At 42.3% G+C, this 21,893-nt stretch overlaps 1 protein-coding gene across 2 annotated transcripts in view; it reads right to left on the bottom strand.

Moving 5' to 3' along the window:
• dgkb (diacylglycerol kinase, beta) overlaps window positions 1–21,893 on the bottom strand; it is a 266,844-nt gene that overhangs the window by 205,773 nt on the left and 39,178 nt on the right. The window contains exons 3-5 of one of the 2 annotated variants that reach the window (XM_061956152.1): window positions 11,674–11,800; window positions 11,383–11,565; window positions 7,144–7,268 (exon numbers count right to left, since the gene is read on the bottom strand). In XM_061956152.1, the coding sequence (XP_061812136.1) occupies window positions 7,144–7,216 (73 nt within the window). In that variant the 5' untranslated portion in view covers window positions 7,217–7,268; window positions 11,383–11,565; window positions 11,674–11,800. Of the gene's footprint in view, window positions 1–2,345; window positions 2,366–7,143; window positions 7,269–11,382; window positions 11,566–11,673; window positions 11,801–21,893 lie in introns of those variants that run through there. The other variant, XM_061956165.1, reaches the window with a different exon arrangement.

The following is a 21,893-nucleotide window of genomic DNA, read 5'->3' as shown; positions in this document are numbered from 1 at the left end:
GCTTCAGCAGTCGCAGAGGCAAAAACTCGGACATGGGAGGAGTTCGGGGAAGCCATGGAAAACGACTTCCGGACGGCTTTGAAGCAACTCTGGACCACCATCCGCTGCCTCAGGAAGGGGAAGCAGTGCACTGTAAACACCATATATGGTGAGGATAGTGTTCTGCTGACCTCGACTGCGGATGTTGTGGATCGATGGAGGGAATACTTCGAAGACCTTCTCAATCCCACCAACACGTCTTCCTATGAGGAAGCTGTGTCTGGGGAAACTGTTGTGGGCTCTCCTATTTCTGGGGTTGAGGTTTCTGAGGTAGTTAAAAAGCTCCTCGGTGGCAAGGCCCCGGGGGTGGATGAGATCCGCCCGGAGTTCCTAAAGGCTCTGGATCAGTGGTTCTTAACCGGGGTTCGATCGAACCCTAGGGGTTCGATGAGTCGGTCTCAGGGGTTCGGCGAGCTTCCGCCGCGGAGGGCAAAACACACCCAACTCATCGTGTCAATTCGTGATGACACGCCCCGCTTGGCCATCACTGGCTGCAGATGATGATGTAGCGGCTGGCTACAGGGTGTTAGTCAATGGCTTTGGCTGGGGGGGCAGGACTTCAGGGGAAGTTAGGGAAGTGACATTGTTGATGGGAAGTGGGGGTTCGAGTTTTGCCGGGAAAGAGGAGAGACGCACATTGGAGCTGTTGTGTGGTTAAATTGCATCTTGTACAATAAAGACAAGACAAATAAAGAAGAAGTATGAGCTTATATTCTTGGGATTATTACAATACATTGCTTGGCCAATCAGTGCTGCGGGGAATTTATTACACTCCGTAGTCAACGTGTGACTGTCAATTCGTGATGACACGCCCCGCTTGGCCATCAGTGGCTGCAGGTGATACATTTCTTGGCCAATCAGTGCTGCGGGGAATTTAGTACACTCCGTAGTCAACATGTGACTGTCATGGTAGTACGTCGTGTGATTTATTTCTTGATATTTTAATCCATACTAACTATGTCGAGCAAAAAAAGAAAGTGGTCGGACGAATATGTACAACATGGATTCACATGTATCACGGAACGTGATGGGACCCAGCGTCCTATCTGCATGATTTGCAATGTCAAGTTGAGCAACTCTAGTCTCGCACCGACAAAGCTAAAGGAACACTTCATGAACCTGCATGAAGATGGGGAATACAAGAACACAACGCTTGCTGAATTGAAATTGAAGAGAGACAGATTCGATGAAAAAGCCACTCTGCCTGCTTTTGGATTTGTACCCATTAAGAAACCGTTCCTCACAGCATCGTACGAAGTTGCTTACCTGATCGCAAAGCAAGGCAAGCCACACACCATTGGTGAAACATTAAGTCGGAACAGCGGCCGAAGGTAAATTATCCCAAATTCCTCTTTCAAATGACACCATCAGCGACAGAATAGAGTATATGAGTAAAGACATCTTGGCTCAAGTAGTCGCAGATCTGATTTCAAGCCTGGCAAAATTCAGCCTTCAACTGGACGAGTCCAAAGACATTTCTAATCTAAGCCAGTTTGCTGTTTTTGTGCGTTATGTGAAAGACGACATGATAAAATAATTTTTATTTTGTAAGCCTCTTACAACAACAACTAAGGCAGTCGATGTGAAGAAGCTTGTGGATGACTTCTTCAGAGACAACAATCTTTCCTGGCATATGGTTTCTGCAGTTTGTACGGACGGAGCTCCAGTCATGCTGGGAAGAACGTCTGGTTTTGGCGCGCTAGTAAAAGCCGATGCACCACACATCATTGTTACGCATTGTATTCTGCACAGGCATGTGTTGGCAACAAAAACCTTGCCTCCAAAAATAGCAGAAGTATTAAAAACTGTAGTGGAATGTGTGAACTATGTGCGAAATAGTGCTCTGAGGCACCGCATCTTCAGTGAGCTGTGTGAAGAAATGGGCTCTGAATTCGAGGTACTTCAGTACCATTCTAATGTTCGGTGGTTATCCTGGGCACAGGTGCTGAATCGTGTTTTTGCCATGCGTGTGGAATCAGCCCTGTTTTTGCAAGAGCACCAACATTGTCATGCAGATTGCTTAAAAAATTCTGAGTTCATTCTCATTTTAGCATACATGGCTGATATTTTCGCAGCTCTCAATCATCTCAATCAGCAGATGCAGGGTGGTGGAGTCAACATCATGGAAGCGGAAGAAAACCTGAAGGTTTTTCAAAAAAAGCTACCGTTATGGAAACGACGAACAGAGAACAATAATTTTGCAAACTTTTCCCTTCTGGACGACTGTGTAAGTAAGATCGAAGATGTGTCTGCATACGGAGACATTTATGTACCCATGGAACTGAAGCAAACAATTGCTTACGCACTTAGATGAGCTTGCAAAGTCTCTCGACGGATACTTCCCTCCAAAAGAGTCATATCCAACATGGGTGAGACAGCCGTTCACGTTTGCTGTTGAGACAGCAGATGTCAATGATGAATACCTCGACGAAATCATTGAAATTCAGCAGAGCCAGGTTCAACAGCAACTCTTCAGAACAACAACGCTCTCAACGTTTTAGTGTCAACAACTGGAAAAGTATCCAGTTATTGCTAAGAAAGCCCTGGAGTTTTTTATACCATTTGTTACAACATATCTTTGCGAGCAATCATTTTCGAGGATGCTGGACATAAAAACGAAGAAAAGGGACAGACTTTGCTGTGAGAATGACATGAGAGTGGCACTTGCCAAGGTGAAACCACACATATCTGAACTGGTCTCTCAAAGGCAACAGCAGAAGTCACACTGATTTGCAGGTGTGTAATTTGTTGTGAGTTCATGCACTGTGTTGGTTTTGCTCTTTGAACAAGGTGATATTCATGCACGGTTCATTTTGTGCACCAGTAATAAAACATATACCTATGTCTTGAATTTTAAAAACATTTTTTTAAATTTTTCACTAAAGAAGGGTTTGGTGAATGCGCATATGAAACTGGTGGGGTTCGGTACCTCCAACAAGGTTAAGAACCACTGCTCTGGATGCTGTGGGGCTGTCTTGGTTGACAAGACTCTGCAGCATTGTGTGGACATCGGCAACGGTACCTCTGGATTGGAAGACCGGGTGGTGGTTCCTCTCTTTAAGAAGGGGAACCGGAGGGTGTGTTCCCAATATCGTGGGATCACACTCCTCAGCCTTCCCGGTAAGGTCTATTCAGGTGTACCGGAGAGGAGGCTACGAATGGATAGTCAAACCTCGGATTCAGGAGGAACAGTGTGGTTTTCGTCCTGGTCTTGGAACTGTGGACCAGCTTTATACTCTCGGCAGAGTCCTTGAGGGTGCATGGGAGTTTGCCCAACCAGTCTACATGTGCTTTGTGGACTTGGAGAAGGCATTCGACCGTGTCCTTCGAGAAGTTCTTTGGGGAGTAATCAGAGAGTATGGGGTATGATTGTGGTGGTCCGCTCCCTGTACGATCAGTGTCAGAGCTTGGTCCGCATTGCCGGCAGTAAGTCGGACACGTTTCCAGTGAGAGTTGGACTCCGCCAAGGCTGCCCTTTGTCATCGAATCTGTTCATAACTTCTATGGACAGAATTTATAAGCGCAGTCAGGGCGTTAAAGGGATCCAGTTTGGTGGCTACAGGATTAGGTCTCTGCTTTTTGCAGATAATGTGGTCCTGATGGCTTCATCTGACCAGGATCTTCAGCTCTCACTGGATCGGTTCGCAGCCGAGTGTGAAGCGAGTAGCGACTGGGATGAGAATCAGCACCTCCAAGTCCGAATCCATGGTTCTCGCCCGGAAAAGGGTGGAGTGCCATCTCCAGGTTGGGGAGGAGACACTGCCCCAAGTGGAAGAGTTCAAGTACCTCGGAGTCTTGTTCACGAGTGAGGGAAGAGTGAATTGACAGATCGACAGGCGGATCGGTGCGGCGTCTTCAGTAATGCGGACGCTGTATCGATCCGTTGTGGTGAAGAAGGAGCTGAGCCGGAAGGCAAAGCTCTCAATTTACCGGTCGATCTACGTTCCCATCCTCAACTATGGTCATGAGCTTTGGGTTATGACCGAAAGGACAAGATCACGGGTACATGCAGCCGAAATGAGTTTCCTCCGCCGGGTGGCAGGGCTCTCCCTTAGAGATAGGGTGAGAAGCTCTGTCATCCGGGGGGAGCTCAAAGTAAAGCCGCTGCTCCTCCACATAGAGAGGGGCCAGATGAGGTGGTTCGGGAATCTGGTCAGGATACCACCCGAACGCCTCCCTAAGGAGGTGCTTAGGGCACGTCCGACCGGAAGGAGGCCACGGGGAAGACCCAGGACACACGTTGGGAAGACTATGTCTCCTGGCTGGCCTGGGAACGTCTCGGGATCCCCCGGGAAGAGCTGGACGAAGTGGCTTGGGAGAGGAAAGTCTGGGCTTCCCTGCTTAGGCTGTTGACCCCGCGACCCGACCTCGGATAAGCGGAAGAAGATGAATGGATGGATGGATGGCCATACATATACTGTATACATTGATATACATATATAAATATACACGCATATATACAGTACATATACATACATATATATACATACATATATATATATATATATATATATATATATATATATATATATATATATATATATATTGCATATATATATATATATATATATATATATATATATATATATATATATATATATATATGTATATATTATATATATATATATATATATATATATATATATATATATATATATATATATTAGGGATGTCCCGATCCAGGTTTTTGCACTTCCGATCCGATACCGATATTGTTTTTGCATTTCCGATCCGATACCGATACTGACCGATACCGATACTGGCCTATCCGAGTATGTATTAAAGTTTAAAGTTATTTAGCCTACTTAGTTGACAGAATCATGTTGAAAAGGGTTTTAGTACTCTTGATAACAACTAGCCAGCTGAATTAGGGGAGTTTGAATAATACACAATGGTTGGTAACAAGAAACTGACCTGTTTATTCAAGGATAAACACAAAATAGACAAAATTATACATGACAAACAGAAATGGCATCATTGAAACTAGGGCTGGGCGATATGGCCTTTTTTTAATATTGCGATATTTTAAGGCCATTGCGATACACGATATATATCTCGATATTTTGCCTTAGCCTTGAATGAACACTTGATGCATATAATCACAGCAGTATGATGATTCTGTGTTTTGATTGATTGATTGAGACTTTTATTAGTAGGTTGCACAGTGAAGTACATATTCCGTACAATTGACCACTAAATGGTAACACCCCAATAAGTTTTTCAACTTGTTTAAGTCGGGGTCCACTTAAATTGATTCATGATACAGATATATACTATCAGATATATACTATCATCATAATACAGTCATCACACAAGATAATCACATTGAATTATTTACATTATTTATAATCCAGGGTGTGGAGGGGGGCATCGGATGTAAGTGTCAAAAAGACAGCCAAAAGAGTTTGATATGAGAATAAATCTAAAGTTAAAATATAGGGTAGAAATGCACCCATTTGCAGGAAATGTAGTCTTCCATCCATCCATTTTCTACCGCTTATTCCCTTTGGGGTCGCGGGGGGCGCTGGAGCCTATCTCAGCTACAATCGGGCGGAAGGCGGGGTACACCCTGGACAAGTCGCCACCTCATCGCAGGGCCAACACAGATAGACAGACAACATTCACACTCACATCCACACACTAGGGCCAATTTAGTGTTGCCAATCAACTTATCCCCAGGTACATGTCTTTGGAGGTGGGAGGAAGCCGGAGTACCCGTGGGGAACCCACGCAGTCACGGGGAGAACATGCAAACTCCACACAGAAAGATCCCGAGCCCGGGATTGAACCCAAGACTACTCAGGACCTTCGTATAGTCTTGATTTTCAAAATTTTCTTTCAAGGCTTGCATGTCTACATTAAAACATTCTTCTTCATACTGCATTAATATATGCTACTTTTAAACTTTCATGCAGAGAAGGAAATCCCAACTAAAAAAATCACTAATTTTTTCATACGGTGTTGATCTGGAAATTTTTGCCTCGGCATTTTGATGGTGTGGGCGTGTGGCACCGAACGGAGATAAGCGTCTCGACAGACGTTATAATATTTGAACAATGATGACGAAAACGGTTTTCTCTGTCGTGTCCGTGTGTCGAAAATTGTTATGCGCTTATTTTTTTATTTGATTTTGTGCGTGGCATATAATTGCGCACCTTAGAGAGAACGTTGGTCACACGGCTGCGCTAGCATCACAGCTAACGTTAGCCATGCTGCTACCTCTCTGCTCGTGGAGGACGTATACGTATGTGACGTATGACGTGACAGTATGTGACGTATGACGTGACAGTATGTGACGCGGGAAAGAAGCTGCGCTCGCTGTCTGTGAGAGGGAGACACAGGAAAGAGTGAGAAGAGCCTGTCGTGTAATGCCAGCAGCTAAAAGCAACTGCGTGAGAATCTACAGACCTGTGGATGTGTTGAAGGTGTGCTGGAAAATGCGGAACGGAAATTAGGGAGCAGCAGAAAAGTGGAATGTATTATTTAAATCGGTGCTTTGGAAAACACGGACCGGAGATTTTTCTTAAACTGGATCTTGATCGGCATTTTCCCATGCCTTGCCGATACGCAATTTTTGGCAAATATCGGCAGCCGATCCGATCCAAATATCGGATCGGGACATCCCTAACATATATATATATATATATATATATATATATATATATATATACACTATATATATATATATATATATATATATATATATATATATATATATATATATATATATATATATAAAATAGGGCTGTCAAAATAAACAAGTGAACTCATGTAATTGTGTTTCTTGTGATCACAGAAATTATTGCATTTCATCATGTACACACTTTGATTAATCATGCAATTTATTTTGACGGTACAAGCCCTTTTATTATATCCACTATACGGTCAGTGATCAGATCAATACATGTGTCAGCAAAAAATGAGTGAGGAGACACAGACTGTTGTGCTCGCTGGCAAATTTCACTCCAAAATACAGCCTGAAAGAACTGTAGATAAAACAGTTCCCTAAACCAATCTACATGATTAAATAATTAAAAGCATGTACTTGTAATCATCCAGTTGTATTACATCACAGATATGCAAGTATCTATAACTTCTACTCACACTGAGTGTACTCCTGCAGGAGGGCAAATTCAGCAGGGGTCAGCGTGACCCAGGCGTCCTGGCCGCTCATCATTCTACTCAGGCCTCGCCAAACATCACCACCATGGACAGCAACACCTCACACACTATAGAACGTGAAGAAAACAAAAACCTTACACATCAGAAACCTGAGCATGAAATGTCTCCGAGTAAGTCCTATCCTATCCTAATCCTGTTTGACAGTAAACATTTCTACCTTGGATTTATTTTGCCCTACTTTTTGTTTTATTCAACAAAGGTTTGCCTTGGTTTTCATATAGTAAATTTTTGTTTATTGCTGTTAATTGGTTTCGGGGTTGATCAACAGAAATGAATTTCCACAAGGCCGAAATGTTTAATTATAAACGGAATATTTACATAGCTTGAGAAAAAGAAAATCGTTTGTAACAATCTAAATACAGGTTTTTAGCATTATTAAAGCCCTCTACACATGAACTAGCACCTACATAGTTACCTTTACACTCCTTTAATCCAATATAGCGATGCTACTTGAGCCTGAGTCAATCAGTGGCCACGATACTCAAGTGTTTTTGATAGGTTTGGTGTCATCTAATGGCCAATACTATTGTAGTATGGAAATGTTTGCCTCAATTAGCCATTTGTATGCTTGAAAATGCTTAATTGAGGTCAAAAATATGTAGAATGTGCTTTAAAAAATCTGCTACCAAGTTGACTTGCTAACATCAAATGTGTCGAGGGATGATTGTATCGTCTCCGCTATCGTAACGATACAACAAACTCCTTTGTTTGCCCGTGTATCATTCCCAAACAAAATATACATGTGATGGTGACTGTACTTTTTTTATTGGGTATGACTGCAAAATAAACCACCATGGGGCCAAAGAAAGTTGTGAGTGACAGCATTTTGATAAAGGTGAGATACACTGTTGAATTCAAGAAAAAAAACTCATAGGAAAGTACAAACGTTTGTAAGTAGGTCGCATCAACGACGCTCTCCCCTGCTACCTCTTTGCTCATCGCCATCTTGTTCAATGAATGTAAAAATGTTTTTAAATGTTTATTTATGAATTAATCTATGTATTTCACATTGTTTTCTGCATGTAAAAATATAATTATTAATCATTAAAAGGTGCATTGTGTTCAAAATGTGTCTGTCAGGAACAAATTCATTAGATTTGCCTTATTTCTTATGGTAAAAAATGATTCGATTGTCATATAATAAAATTTTTATCTTACGTTTTTGAACAAATTTCTGATTTTAAACCGAAGTACCACAGTACTGCACTATTAAAAGTTAAAGTACCAATGATTATCACACACACACTAGGTGTGGCGAAATTATTCTCTGCATTTTACCCATCACCCTTGTTCACCCCCTGGGAGGTGAGGAGAGCAGTGAGCAGCAGCAGTGGCCGTGCCCACTAATCATTTTTGGTGGTTTAACCCCCAATTCCAACCCTTGATGCTGAGTGTCAAACAGGGAGGTAATGGGTCCCATTGTGTAGTCTTTAGTATGACTCGGCCAGGGTTTGAACTCACGACCTACCGATCTCACGGCGGACAGCCGCACCTGGCTAAATTGGGGACCGAAGAAGAAAGTAGCACATTTTTCGACACTGAATTTTTCAGCATTGAATTTTTTTACACTGATGTTCATACACTGATTTTTTTACACTGAAATTTAAAACACTGATATTTATTCCACTGAACCTTTTTTTAAACTGAATTTTTAGATGCACATTTTGCTAACAATTAAAAAAAAAAAATTGTCAGCATAAATTGATGTAAAAAAAAAATTAATTTACAAAAATCAAACACAAAAAATTCAGTTACATAAATTCAGTATTCAGACATAACAATATAAAAGAAGAATGCAAATGTCTACAGGAGTGTGGAGGGGGGCGTTGCATGCGGGCCTGCCGCGAAGCGGGATGTGTAGGGACCGGCCTCGAAGCAGCGGCAGGTGAGTAGATTGCCCAGCGGGGGCTTGTTATCTAATCACCTGTCGCCTTTATTAGCAGCAGCCGGGCAGTGACACGTAGTTGGAGTTGGAGACAGAAAAAACACACACGTACAGAGACACGCGGGACTGAAAAGCCCAAACACATATTGCTGGAAAGCAATACCTCCATGTGTGGATAAAAATAAAAACTTCAGGAGAACCCCCCCCAAGAGGGAAACCTCCACAAGGAGTATTGATATTTCTAGTTCATTTAGCCATTTTTATGCTTAAAAAATGGGGCAAAAATATATAAAATATTCTTTTGGAAAATCTGCGAAGTAAAGCAAGATGTGGTGAGGGACAACTATAATTTATAGTATTGCTTCTTTTTACACTTGTGGGACACTAAATAATTGAAACCCTCGATGACGTCACACGTCACTATGCAACATGCCCCGCCTTTTAAAAGCACAGACTCCGCACACTGTGCATTTGTATTAAACATCTCTCAAATGCATATGCCAGATATTTTAAAGTTTTTGTTTTTTTAAGTAACATATAAATCACTTCCACTAGTAATAAAAGAGTAATGCCATTAGTAATTCAAATACTTTTCTTGGTAAAAATAACTACAATTAATTACTTTTTGAATGTAATTTTCAGAACACTGCTTACAACTAGTTGAATGACACCTCTGTCATGGCCCGAGGTGGTCTGTATCGCTTTTACTGGCACTAAGTGACTTTGAGGAGGGTGGCAGGAACCCTGCCACGCAAAAAACTACAAATGTGCTGCCTTGCTTTACGGCATACGTCACTCCTCCTTTCCCCATTTGTTAAAAAGAGTTGATGCGAACGTGTCGCCAGACAACTAAAAGAAGAAGAAAAGAATGCCTACGTGTAATTACTGCTATCATGGCCGAAGCTGCAAAACATCCAAAGAAAAGTTTTCAAAGCTCAAATCAAAATCCATCCATTTTCTACCGCTTATAATGCTAATGTTAGCTATCAAAAATTTGCGTGATATCAATAAATGGCCACCAGCGTGATAGTTTTACTACTACTTCCTTCAAAAAAAAAAAATCTTCCGCCGGTCTTTCCTTGCTTTGGACCTGCATTCTTGGTAGTAGCGTCATATTTGTAGCACAATCCAAAATAATTTCTTGATAGTGTCTGCTATTTAACATTAGCACAGCCATTAGATACGTAATCTTTATGCCAATATTACAGCGTCAGTTTGACGCTATATACGCTAGTCCTCATGGGAAACGTGGTCTTCTTTCTGGCAAAACACTACTGCTTCGGTCCACTGGCACCGCCAAAATCAACCAAAACTGAAAGTTCTTAAGTGGGGCTTTAAAAAGATGACGCACAGTGAAACTATAAGCAAATAGTACCTCGATGCCCTAATCAAGGATGTTGTGCATTTGTGCATCAAGAAATTGCACTTTAGAACATTTCTGGTAAAATTACATTTAAAAAAAAAAAGGTTACAGCAAAACATTGGCCCTAGTGTGTGAATGTGAGTGTGAATGTTGTCTATCTGTGTTGACCCTGCGATGAGGTGGCAACTTGTCCAGGGTCAAGGGTGTACCCCACCATCTGCCGAATGCAGCTGAGATAGGCTCCAGCACCCCCAACGACCCCGAAAGTGACAAGCGGTAGAACATGGATGAATGGATGGCTATGGTGCAGCATCCTGACGTGAAGCAACAAGTGGAAGTCGCCTGGTTTTGTGCATTGAAGGCTGCGCCGGGAGCCGTTGCTATGATGACCGCACGAAAGGTTCCTAACGAGACGTGCAAACCCAGCCCAGAATTTCGACAGAGGCCAAGGAGTGCGTCTGCATTAATGGGCTGTTTGTCCGGAGCTCTGAAGCCGGTCTTGGCGCAAGGTTTGAAGGTTTGTTGCTCTCTTCAAGAGTGGAATGATGCACTTGAGCTGAGGAAAAGCATCCGTTAGGGAATATCAGGCTTGCCGGATTGACCTGGCATCACCCTTGTTTGCGCGTGGAGAAAAAGCTCACGGTACTAGAAGTCAGCTTGAGGAGCGTCAGCCATCTTTTCCGAACGCCTGTGGATGCAGAGGCATCAATTATTGGGCTCAGCAAGTGGCAAGGAGGGAAGCGTGCAGGGGAATCCGCCTTATCATTCTATTTCATCATTGATGGGCAGCATCCTCACACGGGTCTCTAGCCTACATTATCTGGTCCGGCAGAGGATCCACACACACAAGACATAATCGGCCACTGCGACACCCATGAGCTGCGGAAACGAGAGGGAATGTCAACATCCTCACCTGCTGTGTGACCGAGAGAGGAGGAAGTCCACGCAGATGAAGGTCTGCGCTCACATTCCCAGATGTGCCAACCTCCGATCCAGTGGATGCCGAGGCAGGAATCAGAAGTGGAGTGCAAAGACGATGCGGTAGTGCTGCTGCAGCCCACACTTCATGTCAGAGGGGATGCTGTTTGTTTTCCTCCTGTCGGGTGAGAGAAACAGAGAGAGAGAGAGAGAGCAGATTCATCACTTTTCCATACTCCCGCTCGTGCGCGTCACACGCCCCTCCCCTCGGTTACTCCGTTCTTACCCGCCGTCCTCCTCGTCTTCTCGTTCTCCGGTCAACATGAATGGAGCATCCGCGTTAGCATTCAGGCGGCGAGTGCGGCAACTTGTGGAAATCCTCCCCCCCGTCCCCCAGGATGAGGAGATCGGGGCTGGGAGATGAGCGAGGATTTGTTTGGAAAAGGGGAAGGGAAAAAAAAGACATGAATGATTTATTATGGAAAAGAGCACACACACACTCACACACACACACTTATTAATGAGTGATGTCATCCAGCAAGTTCAATACGTCAATGAGAACTGGAAAGGTCAAAGACGACTACGGTGTATCCCTCAGGGCACGGTCTGGGTTTTCTCCTGCATTCCGATACACAATGAAAGTACACCTATAGCTTTGTCATTAGTACTGTATTTAACAGGGGTGTTCAAAGTGCAGCTATTTTTTTTTTCTCCAGCCCGCGGCACATTCTTAGGATACTGAATAGACAATAAATCCAATTTCGATTTTGGCTTCTCACAATCAAAAAAATATTCAAATATAAAAGAAACGATTAATGGGCCGTGCAATGTGAGTCTGTGGAAATTAAATGGATGACTGAGCGCTTAGGTGAAAAAAACACAACGTCAACTAGAAGTTTGTGATATGGTTGCTACTTTTTATATGGCATGGGGTGTCAAAAAAAGAAATCGATTGAATGAATCACGGCTCTTATTTGTAACGATACGTAATCGAGTAAAAAAAAAAATCAAAGCAAATATGTCCTGTCCAGCCACTCAGGCATATCATATAGTTGATGTAGAAAAATCTACTCCCAAGTTGGCTGGACTGGTAAAATCGCGGTATGATAACTTAAAAACAAAGACAACTTCAGATTGTTTTCTTTGCTTAAAAATAGAACAAGCACATTCTGAGAATGTACAAATCATAATGTTGGTGTTGTTTTTTTACACTTACATGTTGCGGTTAATAGTATTCTACATATATTTGTCATTATTTATACTTTCTGAATAAATTATGTGATAATGTTCATCAGTCAAATCATTGGTGTTAATTTTCAATCTATCAAGATAAAAAAATATATCAAAATCAAATTACAAGATGTTATTTCTGTAGTTCGCTCATTTTCCTCGACTGGTGCACTACGATCATGTGGTTTATTTATTTTTATTTTTTTTATATATGTAGCATAATCTACAAAGATACAAATACCGGTAATTGATATTGCAGCATCTAGTGGACACATTTAGAACAGCAGTTTCTTTCATTAAAAAATTTCCGCTCATTTTTATACTTGGCAAAACTCATCCCGAGGGCCGGATAAAACCTGTTCACAGGCCTGATCCGGCCCGCGGGCCGTACGTTTGACACCCCTGATGTAGATGATCATATCTGCTGTACAGATTTACATTAAAATTGTTGCCTTATAGGTATTTTACTTTATTAAATGTTTGGGTAGATAGAAATATGTCACGGCTGTTAATCCATTTTACAGAGGAATGTCAAATCAAATCAAATCAACTTTATTTATAAAGCACATTTAAAATTTACCACAGGGGTAGCCAAAGTGCTGTACAATGGACAGGTTAAAAGATAAAACGAGTACCGAGCAAACACAACACAACACAAACAGAACACGATAAAAAATAAATAAATAAAATAGAATAAATAAAAACATAAAAACATAAAAACAGGTTCACAGCAGGTGTATTATGGGGCGCCATTGCAGGATGGATATCACTCAGTGTTAAAAGCCATGGAATAAAAGTATGTTTTTAAGAGAGATTTAAAAACAGGAAGAGAGGAGGCTTGTCTAACACTCAGGGGTAGGTCGTTCCAGAGCTTGGGAGCAGCAACGGCAAAAGCTCTGTCACCTCTAAGCTTCAGCCTTGTGTCAGGGACCGTCAGTAGCAGCTGATCGGCTGATCTTAAGGATCGGGTGGGGCAGTAAGGCTGAAGGAGGTCTGAGAGATAGGTTGGCGCGAGGTTGTTTAGACATTTAAAAACAAATAAAAGGAGTTTAAAATGTATTCGATAACGCACAGGGAGCCAGTGAAGGGACGCTAAAATAGGGGTGATGTGCTCACGTCTGCGGGTCTGTGTTAGCAGACGAGCAGCAGAGTTCTGCACGAGCTGAAGGCGGGCGAGGGAGGCCTGGCTAATGCCTACATACAGGGCATTACAGTAGTCAAGACGAGTCGAGATAAAGGCGTGGATTAATTTCTCAAGATCATGTCCTGATAGAAGCGGTTTCACTTTCGCTATTTGGCGTAAATGATAAAAGCTTTTTTGTACGACGCTGCTGATTTGTTTTTCGAATTTAAAATCTGAGTCGAACTTTACCCCCAGGTTTGTGACACAGTCGCTGAGATACGGGGTCAGAGTGCCGAGGTCAACGTTGGGGGAGGGAGAGCGACTTGGACCGAACAACATAACTTCTGTTTTATCTTCATTTAGGCTCAGGAAGTTAGCTGAAAGCCAGACTTTGATGTCGTGCAGGCAGTCAATAAGACGGTGAACCGTGTTATTTTGTGCCATGGGAAAATAAATCTGGCAATCATCGGCGTAAAAATGAAATGCAATACTGTACTTCCTAAAAATAGAACCAAGGGGGAGAAGGTAAAGCGCAAATAAAATTGGGGCAAGGATTGAGCCCTGGGGGACCCCATGTGGTAAAGGAGCTGTGGAAGACATAAAACTGTCTACTTTTACACAAAAACTCCTGTCGGTTAGGTACGACCGGAACCAGTTGAGGGCGGCGCCCTTAATGCCCACACAGTTCTCAAGACGAGTGATTAAGGTGGCGTGGTCGACGGTGTCGAACGCAGCAGACAGATCTAAAAGCACCAGGACAACATATTTACCAGAATCAGTTGACAGGAGGATATCGTTAAAAACTTTTAGAAGCGCTGACTCTGTGCTGTGGAGGGCTTTAAAACCGGACTGGAACAGCTCAGTGATACCATTATCTCTACTGGAACTATTCCAGAAGAGAGGCTACTATTGATAATGTTAAGGACACTTGATCCAATAGTAGCAAGTACCTCCTTAAACAGGCGAGGTGGGAGGGCATCTGCAGGAGAACCAGAGGGCTTCATATGACTAACTGTGTCACTTAAAAAAGAAAAGGACACCGGCTCAAACTGATGGAAAACAGAAGAGAAATGCAGGGGAACAGAAGGGTCATATGAAGGCTGAGATAAACTGGCTCTAGTTGACACAATTTTGTCAGTGAAAAAATTGAGACAATTTTCACAGAATTCAAAAGAAGCATCAGCTGCAGCTAATAATCGTTAGCTGCAGCTAACGATTATTTTTCTATCGATTAATCTATACATTATTTTTTTCGATTAATCGGTTAATCTATAGATTATTTTTTCGATTAATCTATAGATTATTTTTCCTTTTACCGATTATTTTTTTTATTTAAAATGAAGAGGAAAAAATAAATGTAGGCCAGTTTTTTCAAAAGGCATGGCTTTTATTTACAAAAAAAAAAGTATGGCCACTCAGTCAACATTGACAACAACATGACAAAATATTCTGTAACAATGTAAACATTTAAAACTTTTAACATTTAACAAAATTAAAAGTAGCTTATTTGCTTTTTAATGTGCAAATATAAAAGTAAACATCCAGTGCAAATCTTAATATTCTGGAATAGTATAAGCATTTAAAAAGTAAAAGTATTGCTTATTTTGCTTTAAAATGTGCAAAAATAAAGATAAACATCCAATACAAAAAAGTGCAAAACGGAAATATTCTGTAACAAGTGTAAACATTTCAACAAAAGTAAAAGTATTGCTTATTTGCTAAAATGTGCAAAAATAAAGCTAAACATCCAATACAAAAAAGTGTACAGTGTAAACATTTCAACAAAAGTAAAAGTATTGCTTATTTTGCTTAATAACACAACAATGATATGATTAAAGTGAAAGTTAATTGTTGGTTTGTACATAGTATATGTAACTGTTAATGTTGTAAAAGGTATTTGCACAACTAATTAACGTTAGCGTTTGTGACACGTCTTGTGCCGTGGGGTTCTTTCAGGACCGACAGACTGAACGCCAGACGGCTTTGCCAGGTTTACAATCTTTTAATTTTACACAAAGTCTCTTCTCTTCCAACTCTTTTCTCTTTCTTTCCTCGCTTTTCAGCTCCTCTTCCTCGCTCGCTCGTCGTCCCGTCTCTTGCGGCGTCGCTCCCGGCGCGCCCCGCCTCGCCGCTCGCTCGCCGCCGCCGCCTCTCCACAGCGTTAAAGAGGAGCGCGTCTTTGTAAACACTGAACAGGCACGCCAAACGCGCCTCTCAGAGCAAACGGTGCTTTAGTTTATGAATTTACAACGCAGATACAAATGACACATTCATGTTTTTGTGTAATAATGACAACGTATACGCACGCGGACGATTGACTTGTTGATGGTGATGGCAAGAACGCTGTCGGGGGTTTTCTTTTCAAATGTTCGTTCATAGCCGTTGTGCTGCTATGATAGGCCATTTCCGCTCGACACAGTGTGCATACAACAACATTATTAGGCTGTTTATTGAAATACTCCGACACTTTTGACGACTTTTGGCGTGCTTTTTTCCCCTCGCTCGCATCGTCTACTTTGCGCTCCGCCATGACAGTAGTGTGACGTAAATATGCGACGCGCCGACGCACAAAAACGGCGTCGACGTATTTACGTAACCGATGACGTCGACTACGTCGACGCGTCGTTTCAGCCTTAATCAAAACCAACAGATTTGGGAGCATCAATGACAGTGTTATTAGTTTTAAACAGAACTCTGGGGTTGTTACAGTTAGAAGATATAATCTGAGATAGATATATATTCATTTCTGCTTTTACAGTCATCTGAAAGGAAAACAGGCTTTCTTTAAAAATGGCAAAGGACACATGCAGTCTGTCTTTTTTCCATTTTCTCTCTGCTCATCTTCATACGCGCCTGGCAGCCCGAGTGACGTCATTCAACCAGGGCTGAGGCGTCGCTTTAGAGCGGCGGCATTTGAAAGGTGCAATCGTGTCCAGTGTTTGTAAACAAATAGAGTTGAACCCAGAAACCAACTCTTCAGTATTCAGACATACAGAGGCTGCAGAATTATCATCACAAAGAGTCGAAAAAATTGAGGAGAACAGAGCAGGAGACGAAGAATTAAACATGCGAGAGCGTTGGGGCGTAGCGCACAATTTAACTGGACACTGCGTGGGAATATCAAACAGGATCGGCATGTGATCAGAGAACACAGCGTCGCAAATGTCCAAATTAAAAACACACAAACCATACGAGAGCACTAAATCGAGTGTATGCCCGCGTTCATGTGTAGAACCACACACAGACTGTACAAAGTTAAATGAGTCGATTATATTCAGGAAGCTCCTGGAAAGCGGCTCGCCTGGACAGCAGGTGTGAATATTAAAATCACCCACAATAAGGACACGATCATATTTGGGCAGGATTTCAGCCAGAAATTCAGAAAAGTCAGTTATAAAGTCTTTGTGGTACTTGGGTGGTCGATAGATGACGGCACACAGGACGACATCAGAAAGACCCAGTTCAAACATACACAGTTCGAAGCTTGAAAAGGAGGATTGCAGGCGGATCTGACAGCATTTAAAGTCATTTTTAAAAACGACTGCTAATCCTCCTCCTTTTCGACCGGACGGCCGTGGGGAATTAAAGTAGGAACACTCCGGAGGCAGAAGTTCATTAAGAGGGGCGGACTCACCGGCTCTCAGCCATGTCTCCGTCACACAGAGGAAGTCCAGTCCGCGGGAAGTGAAGAAATCCTTCAGGATAAACGTTTTGTTTGTCAAAGATCTTGCGTTCACAAGACCGAACCTGGCGGGGGCCAGCACGTCCAGGGCCGCAGTTAATCCGGGTGGGGCCCGACACACAGCCCGCAGGTGGCGGGAATCCACCCCGCGCCTCCGGGGGCGGGGACAGCAGGAGCGACGGCGGCAAGCCTCTTCCTCCAAACCAACGATAGGAATTAGCCAGTAGCCGATGGGATCGAGCGAGCGTGAGTGCAGGAGGAGACCGGATACCGCACCATTCCTCCTTCGGGAAGCCACGGGAAGCCGGGCCAGGAGTGCCCTAACTTTCACCAGCTGGCCGCCACATTTACCGCGGCGCCGGAGACGCTTCCGCCGGGGGAGAGGAGCCAGGGGGCGGGAAAGGAAGGCAGGAATCCGGCCAGGTGAAAAAGCTGACTGGGACGTCGAAAAACCAATGTCGAAGTTGATCATATCAGTGGGAGAGGGGCAAAGATCCAACAGTGTTTGGCGGTCATACACAAGCAGTGAGCTGACAGAGACGAAAATAGACGCAAACAACACAAAAACGAACAGAGCTGACAGCGAGAGACGGCAGGCCAAAGCACATACTGGCGCCATCTTGTAGTTAAAAGTATTGATTTTGAATCGAGAATTTATTCAGAATCAAATCAAATCGTGTAGTGCCCAAAGATTCACAGCCCTAGTGCATAATAAATAATCGCTAAGCTCAACAAAAAAAGTAAGGTAACTGATTTTTGTGTTCACGTAACAGCAGACGGAGTCACAGAATTGGCCAATAACACGGAATCTGCTTTTAAACACAGAATATCAGGAGAATTGGCATACATGTGAGTGAAATGCTGTCATTGTGAGGAGAAGGAACATTTGTTCGAGAAAATAAAGTCTCTGGTTTCGCTGATTCATTCTCACCACACTCAACCACTCTGTCCTGAACTAAACAAGGTGGCTCTTTGAAACAGCGGCAAAACTACAAAGCTAAAGCTAGCAAGAACAATCCACACACCCACAACACATTTCATCTTGCTTGTGTTGTTGTGAACGACATCATGGATGGAAGATCAATATACAAACAGGACAGCAACTGGAGAGGCTCGCTCTTTTTTTTTTCTTAAAAAAAAACAGCCTCAAGTCGTCTCTTTACTCATCAAGCGCAAAACAGCAGCACACTTCCGCCCCTTCACAATAACAGCGGTGTGTGCCACATCCGGTCTGACTGCACTAACAAAATAAAGTTATTAAAATAAAGTACATTACACAAGCATAATGCACTGAAAGTACTTAATGCAATTAATAATTATTAATTTCTTACCTATTGGTACCTGTTTGTGTGTATTTGGGATCTGCATAAGGTAATGTTATAGTGCTAAGGGAATGGTATTCTCAAACGGCAAACGACTTCCATTGAACATTCCAAAATATCAACTGCTCGTAGGGTTGAACTTTAAATGGTCAACACATATAAGTACCTGGGAATTGTTATTGATGAGAACTTGTCCTTTAAATCACATGGAAAAACTTGTGTCTAAACTTAAAATTAAATGGAGGTCTTGAAGTCTTGATGGTCCTTCCAAGTTAAGAATAAGTTAAGTTAAGAACCTCTTTTATGCCTTTGCTAGACAATGGGGACTTAAATGCTTTCTATTAATGCAACTGGCACTTATTTAATAAAAACAGATGCTGTATCTCTGTGTCTTGTTTTATTACTGGTTGTGGCAACTTTATCCACCATTGCACTTTGTATGCAATGGCAAACTGTCCATCTTTGTCTGCCCACAGATTTTCTCGATGGATGTTTTTTATATACAGTACCATTAAACACTTCTTGGGCTGGTTTCCACCTATTTGTGTTCTTATATGTGTAGAGATTCCAGACACTACAGTTCGCAGGACATCCCTAGCATGTTGGTTCCTCGAGCCAACCCAAGTCTTGGGGGAAAAAAGCCTTCAAACATGCTATGGTCTTGGAATGACTTGCAAAAGATCTGAGGCTACCTGAACTGATCACTTTGGGGGAATTTCAGTCCATTTTGAAGGATCAAGAAACAATTTCTATTGGGCAATGTACTAGTTATAAATAGTTTTCTACTGAAACATTGTATATTTCTGTTGACCTATGGCCTGTTTTTAATGTTAATGTTTGTAGTTATTTGTATGTTTAACTATAGTGTGTGACTGCTGCCGTTTTGTGTTGTTATATTGTATGTATTCCTGTAACTTTGTTTTGCTGCCCTCTTAGCCAGGTCACTCTTTGAAAAGTGATTTTAATCTCAATGAGTCTTACCTGGTTAAATAAAGGATATTGATTGATTGATAACTCCAGAACATTTGAAATCAAACCATGGAGGCATTACGAATATATTTATAAAATAATATTGCCTTCCTTCATTGCACCGATGACATCACCGGATTATCCAGACATGGTAGAAATTTACCCGAATTGCTTAGCGCAAGTCCGCCATTGTAGTCATTACGTTTCTTCTTTTTCTCTGTCCTCTTGTTGTGGGGCAGACTGTCTTGTACATGCACATGTATCCTTCACTGGTGCCATTTCTAATACAAAGTAGCTTGGAATTCTAATCTATATCTGTCAGTAGACTCCATATGAAAGGGCTAACAACTAAAACTCGGCAGACGAGGAGAAGACGCTGTCGAAGTAGAGGCACGCAAATAAGGCCGCCCACAAAACGGCGCATCCAGAAGAGACGGTCAGAATGGGGCTTGAAGATGATCAGTAAAACATAATCTATGCACAATTTTAAACAAAAAACTACTGTTAATTGTTATGTAGACCACAAGGAAGTGTTTCAAATGTAGAAAAAAATCATAATATGACCCCTTTAAAGACAGCATGAATCCAATCCAGACGGTTAATATTAAATCGGTTTGTATTTTTTATACCTGCAATTGTTCTCTGAATAATTTAACTTGATTAAACCCTTTCTAACATTCCACACTTCAAAATAAGAAAAGTAAGTGCTATGATTCCAGCTGATTCGTGCCGATATCGGAATTAAAAAGTTGTATCGGGGCACGCCTATTTGTATGTGATGTATGATGTGTATTACGTTGAACGGAGTTGCATGTACAAAATGGATAAAGTGGACAATAGTAGTTCTTGAAGACGCACAACTTATTAGCATTCTCTGATTTGTGAAAACATTTTTTTGACGGCCTACATTTCGCTTGCATTGACAGAAATGGATATGTTGTCACATTACAAAAGCAACGTGAACAGCTCGACACACAAAATCAAATTAACGTTATAAGCCTTGGTGTTGTTCTCTAGATCCTCATTCAGTGGAAAGTAAGCAGTCGCCATGGCAACTTGTAAATGCAGATGAACCTTTCCAATATATCCCCATTAGCTGCTTTCTCTCTTATGCGAGTGGGGCTGCTTGTTTACATTCAAGCTTCTGCAACAATGGCGGCAAAGGAGGAATGGGTGCGAGCGTGACCACGACGAGGCGCCGGTTAAATAATTGCTGCATATCTCGGCCACAGCTACCAAAAAAATAATGAGCAGCGTTCGTGGTGCAGCAAATGTTCCTCCAAAGAGAGCAACTGTGTCTTCAACATGGCGCCCTGCAGCTCTTGTAAACATATATATTTATATATAAATCAATTCTACTCCACTTCTGTGCTACAAATAGCAGCCAGGAGTCTGCCGATGTGAGGAACACTATGCACGCTTATGTAACGTCTGCAAGGTATGACCTCAGGGATTCCTCCCAGAGGAGCATGGCTGACAGATGGATAGAAAGCAAGGACTGCAAGAGCCTCTCCCTGAACCCATATCCATCATCTCCGAGGCCGTAGCACTAAGCATGAAGAGAAAGTGACGTTGATGCTCCTCAAGGCATCTTGTTTGCTTCAGCAATTTGTCTCTCAAGGAAGCGAGGGAAGATAGTGGCGTGCATGTAGCGTTTAAAAAAATAAAAAATAAAACAGACAAAAACGTCCAGTCTTGCATGGTGGCATTAATGCAGTGCTTATCAAATATTTTCTGTTACGCCCCAGTAGGAAGAAGAAACCCCCCACACACACACAATCTGCCACGACTATAATTTGTCTATGAAAGTGTTATAATTACATCTCTGCATAACATTGTACAAACAGGACAGCAGTCGCAACTTGACTTTTTTTTTTTTTTTTTTTTAAACAGCCTCAAGTCTCCTTTCTCGTCAAGCTCAAAACTGCAACACACAATAACAGCGGTGTGTGCCACATCCGGTCTGACTGCGCTAACAAAATAAAGTCAATAAAATAAAATAAACTACATTAGGGGCGGTATAGCTCGGTTGGTAGAGCGGCCGTGCCAGCAACTTGAGGGTTGCAGGTTCGATCCCCGCTTCCGCCATCCTAGTCACTGCTGTTGTGTCCTTGGGCAAGAAACTTTACCCACCTGCTCCCAGTGCCACCCAAACTGGTTTAAATGTAACTTAGATATTG

Source organism: Nerophis lumbriciformis, linkage group LG04, assembly GCF_033978685.3.
Source record: "Nerophis lumbriciformis linkage group LG04, RoL_Nlum_v2.1, whole genome shotgun sequence".
Taxonomy (NCBI): Eukaryota; Metazoa; Chordata; class Actinopteri; order Syngnathiformes; family Syngnathidae; genus Nerophis; species Nerophis lumbriciformis.
The sequence above is the reverse complement of the archived record's forward strand: the minus strand, read 5'-3'. Positions and strand labels throughout refer to the sequence as shown.